Source organism: Tupaia chinensis, unplaced genomic scaffold (genome assembly GCF_000334495.1).
Source record: "Tupaia chinensis unplaced genomic scaffold, TupChi_1.0 Scaffold000116_1, whole genome shotgun sequence".
NCBI lineage: Eukaryota > Metazoa > Chordata > Mammalia > Scandentia > Tupaiidae > Tupaia > Tupaia belangeri.
Genome location: NW_006159580.1, coordinates 2762965 through 2766793, shown reverse-complemented (window position 1 = coordinate 2766793; position 3829 = coordinate 2762965). Strand labels below are relative to the sequence as shown.

General features: G+C 59.8%; 1 protein-coding gene across 2 annotated transcripts in view; it reads left to right on the top strand.

Moving 5' to 3' along the window:
* The first annotated feature begins 6 nt into the window (after positions 1–6).
* The window catches only part of LOC102475990 (gametogenetin-binding protein 1), a 7316-nt gene continuing 3493 nt past the window's right edge, over positions 7–3829 (top strand). For both annotated transcript variants that reach the window (XM_006144216.1, XM_006144215.1), the window contains exons 1-4: positions 7–349; positions 961–1085; positions 1865–1959; positions 2107–2248. In XM_006144216.1, the coding sequence (XP_006144278.1) occupies positions 54–349; positions 961–1085; positions 1865–1959; positions 2107–2248 (658 nt within the window). In that variant the 5' untranslated portion in view covers positions 7–53. The remainder of the gene's footprint in view (positions 350–960; positions 1086–1864; positions 1960–2106; positions 2249–3829) is intronic.

The following is a 3829-nucleotide window of genomic DNA, read 5'->3' as shown; positions in this document are numbered from 1 at the left end:
TGGCGGGGGGGGGAGTCCCTCCAGTGCCAGAGCCAGAAGCCATCTCCCTGAGGATGGGCAGCCAGGGGGGCGTGGGGAGGAGGGAGCCAGGGCCCCCCACCCTCTCTGTGGCCACAGCCAGGGGCTCCTCACACCTGCCCTGGCACAGTCTCTCTGAGCTGGGCATGGGGGACTTGGAGACTCAGACCCCCAACCCCAAGGAGGTCCTGAGGGTCCCGGCCCAGGGCAGAGAAATCAAGTCAGTCCTGCCCACGGGAAGCCAGGGGGTGCAGGGCCACCTGTCAGAGGAGCAGAAGGAAGAGGAGGAGCCAGCGGGGGAGGCCTCTGGGGATGCAGGGACCCCAGAAAGGTGAGGCGCTGGGGCTGTCCATGGTGGGAGGGCACCCAGGGGGCAGGGGGCAGGGTGGCAGTACCGGGACAGGCCTGGATGTAAGGGAAGGAGATGGACCTGAGATGAGGCCCCGAGTGGGGAGGGCCCTCGGGCGGATGAAGGACTTGTGGGACACCTGGGTGGAGAAGGGCAGGGGTAGGGGAGGGGGGCAAGGGATGGGAACATCAGGGTAGGGAGGAGTCTGAAAATAGAGGCTCAGGCTGGGGAGGAGGCTGAGACAAGCTCCTCCCACAGCTGGGGGCTGGGAGGACAGGGCGAGCAGGCTGGGGGGACCCAGAGGGAATGGGCCCATGGGCTGACTCCCATGCCCCAGCGCCTTCCCCAGGCCCTGCCCCACCCCACCTCCCGGCAGCCATCACCTCTCCTGTCCCTCCCCCCCCTCCTGTCACCCTACTTTCAGGAGGCACACCCCCTCTATGACAAGACCCAGAGAGAGAACAGGGGCTGCCGGGAGAGAGAGGGCAGAGGGCCTGAGCAGACCTACAGGAGTCTTGGGGGAGCTTGGGGGGTGTCTCTGTCACATCTCTGGGCCCACCTGCCTCCCCCACTTGACTGTACTTTGGGACTAGGCGCCACTTTGCCCAGGCCCTGGAGGTGGAGCGAGAACACCTGCAGAGGGCCATGGGGCCCCTGGACGTCAGCCTTGAGGCCCTCGCCAGGGAGCTGGAGCCAGAGAAGGAGTGTCTACTTGACAGTGAGTATGGCACCCACAGACAGAGGGGACATGCCAGAAAGGACCCTTTTCCTCTAGGTTGTCTCAGGGGTGCAGGGCCTGGTAGGACAGGACCCCATCTGAGGGAATCCTGGGGTCAGACTACCTGGGTTCGAGTCCTAGCTCCACCATGCCAGGCTGCGTGAGGGTGGCAAGGTGCCTGGTAGGACAGGACCCCATCTGAGGGAATCCTGGGGTCAAGACTGCCTGGGTTCGAGTCCTAGCGTGGTCACCTATAAAACGTGAGCACAGTAGCACGGAGCTCAGAGGGACGGTCACAGCTGCAATGACGGGCTAGATGCTCTTTGTAAAGTGCCTCGAACTGTGCCTGGCACATAGTAGGCATGTGCTTAAGAAAACAAGGGCGGGACCAGCAAATGGCGTAGTGGTTACGTCACAGAGCTCCTACATAGTTGACTATGGTTCGAGTCCTGGACCCAGTGGCTTCAAACTCTGGTCCCAATGCGTGCGCATGTGTGCCCAACATGCTGAGAGGAGAATGGAGGAGAAGGGATTGCGGCGTGACCATCCCCCCTGGGGGGTGATTTCTCACTTTCTGTCTCTATGTCTCTCTCTGTCTGGTGAGCATACGCGCCCTGTAGCAAAAACCTCTAAAAAAAAAAAAAAAAAAGAGAGAGAAAAGAAAACCAGGCCACCCCACTCTTAGCTCAGCATCCCCGCCCTGTCCCTGTCCCTGTCCACTGGGATGCCCTCCTCCTTGCCACTAGCCCGGCTTGTTAGTGGTGACTACCCCTATGCAGGAGACCTCAGGCTGGCCTCTTTCAATGGAGGATCGACCCCCTGGAACCACCTCCTCACTTTGTACAAGCAGCTTCAGAAGTCGGCCATGGCCAAGGTCCGTGAGTGGGGGGACGGGACGCCTGGGTGGGGGCTCCTCCCACAGGTGGCTGGACCCACTTCCTGGTCTGTCTGGGTGGGGAGAAGGCTGCAGGCCTGGGGTCCCTACTCCCCTCACCTGCTCAGGGTCTTGGCACACCTTCAGTTTCCTCTCATGGAAGACTTGCCCCACGAGGAGGAAGAAGAGGAGACCAAGGAAGAGGACAGCTCACTCGGCCTCTGTGTCCCGGGCACTGCCGGCCTCCAGTCACCCCTGCAGAAGTCTTTTAGTCCCACGGATACAGTGGGTGAGTGCCTCGACCCCACCTCCCCTCCAGGGTGCCCCCAGGCCCAGAAAGCCCCTCTTGGCCAGTGGGTCAGGGTGTTATTCCAGCACTAACCACCAGGTGGTACCACAGGACCTAAGATGACCACTGGAGAAGGGGGCGGGCGTGCGTGTGGCGGGATAAGCCTTACTAGTATCTTCCTCCTTAGGGCTTGGGAGGTCGCCAGGCTGGGGTGGTGACTGGACGTGGGGCTACTCGAGCAGTCCAGCAGCTCCTAACTCTTTCTGTGGTCACCTCTATCCCTGGTTTTTCCATCATGCGCTGCTGTGACAGCACCCCTGAAAGCCCCGATTCCCAGTGCCCTCCCCCCGATGGAGAACAGCTGGTTCAGTGGTCATAAGGTCATAGGATTAAAAACCGGCCTTACGGGAACCGGCAGTTAGTGTAATGGCTGTGTCGCTGGACTCCCATGTAGTGGACTGCGGTTCGAGTCCCAGACCCAGTGGCTTAAACTCAGGCCAGGTGCATGTGCGTGCGTGCCCAAGATCCCGAGAGGAGAATGGAGGAGAAGGGATTGCGGCGTGGCCATCCCCTTTCTCGCTCTCTGTCTCTCACACCCTATAGCAAAAAAAAAAAAAAAAAAAAAACCCTCTCAAAAAAAGTTGCATTTTGGGACCAGCAGCTAGCATAATGGCTATGTCGCTGGACTCCCATGTAGTGGACTGCGGTTCGAGTCCCAGACCCAGTGGCTTAAACTCAGGCCAGGTGCATGTGCGTGCGTGCCCAAGATCCCGAGAGGAGAATGGAGGAGAAGGGATTGCGGTGTGGCCATCCCCCCTGGGGGGTGATTTCTTGCTTTCTGTCTCTCTGTGTCTTTCTGGAGAGCGCACGCGCCCTACAGCAAAAACCTCTCCAAAAAAAACCCGAACAAACGGTTTTTAGCCCTTCTGTGGGCTAGCCCCTTTTCCAAGCACTTTTCACAAAGTATCTCATTGAACTCCGAGGCTATTATTATCTCTATTTTGCTGCGTGGAAACTGAGGCACAGAGAGGTCAGCCATTTACTCAGGCTAGCAGGGGGTAGAGCAGGACCGTGAATGAAGGCAGTCTGGGTTTCGGATCCGGGCGTTTGAGTTGGCGACCGGAGGGGGGCCAGATATCTGCCCCTCGAACGTGCTCGCCTGAAGGCAAAGACTCACTTCACATCCTTCAGGAGGAAGCCCATGGCAAGCGAGGAGGCAGGCGAGACAGAGAGGAGGTGCCTGACCGCCTCCCAGTCATTGAAGAAGACAGGGCAATGGCCGCGGGGTGACCCGGGGTTGTAGGGAGCTGGGGCGAGGTTCGGAGTGGTTGCGCCCTCCTCTTCCTCTACCCCCACACGTCCCACGCCCCTCTCTCCGGACCTCAGGTTTCGTGCAGTCAGAGCTGAAGAACCTTCTGGCAGTACAGCGAGAGTCAGCCCTTCACTTCGGACTAGAGAGATTGAAACAGACCTCTTCTCTCTGCCATCCTTGGGGTCCAGGGCCAGGGGACAGAACACGTCCCAGCAGCCCTGGTGACATCTACAGGCAGGAGGGGTGTGAGAGCTGTTGCGAGGCTCGTC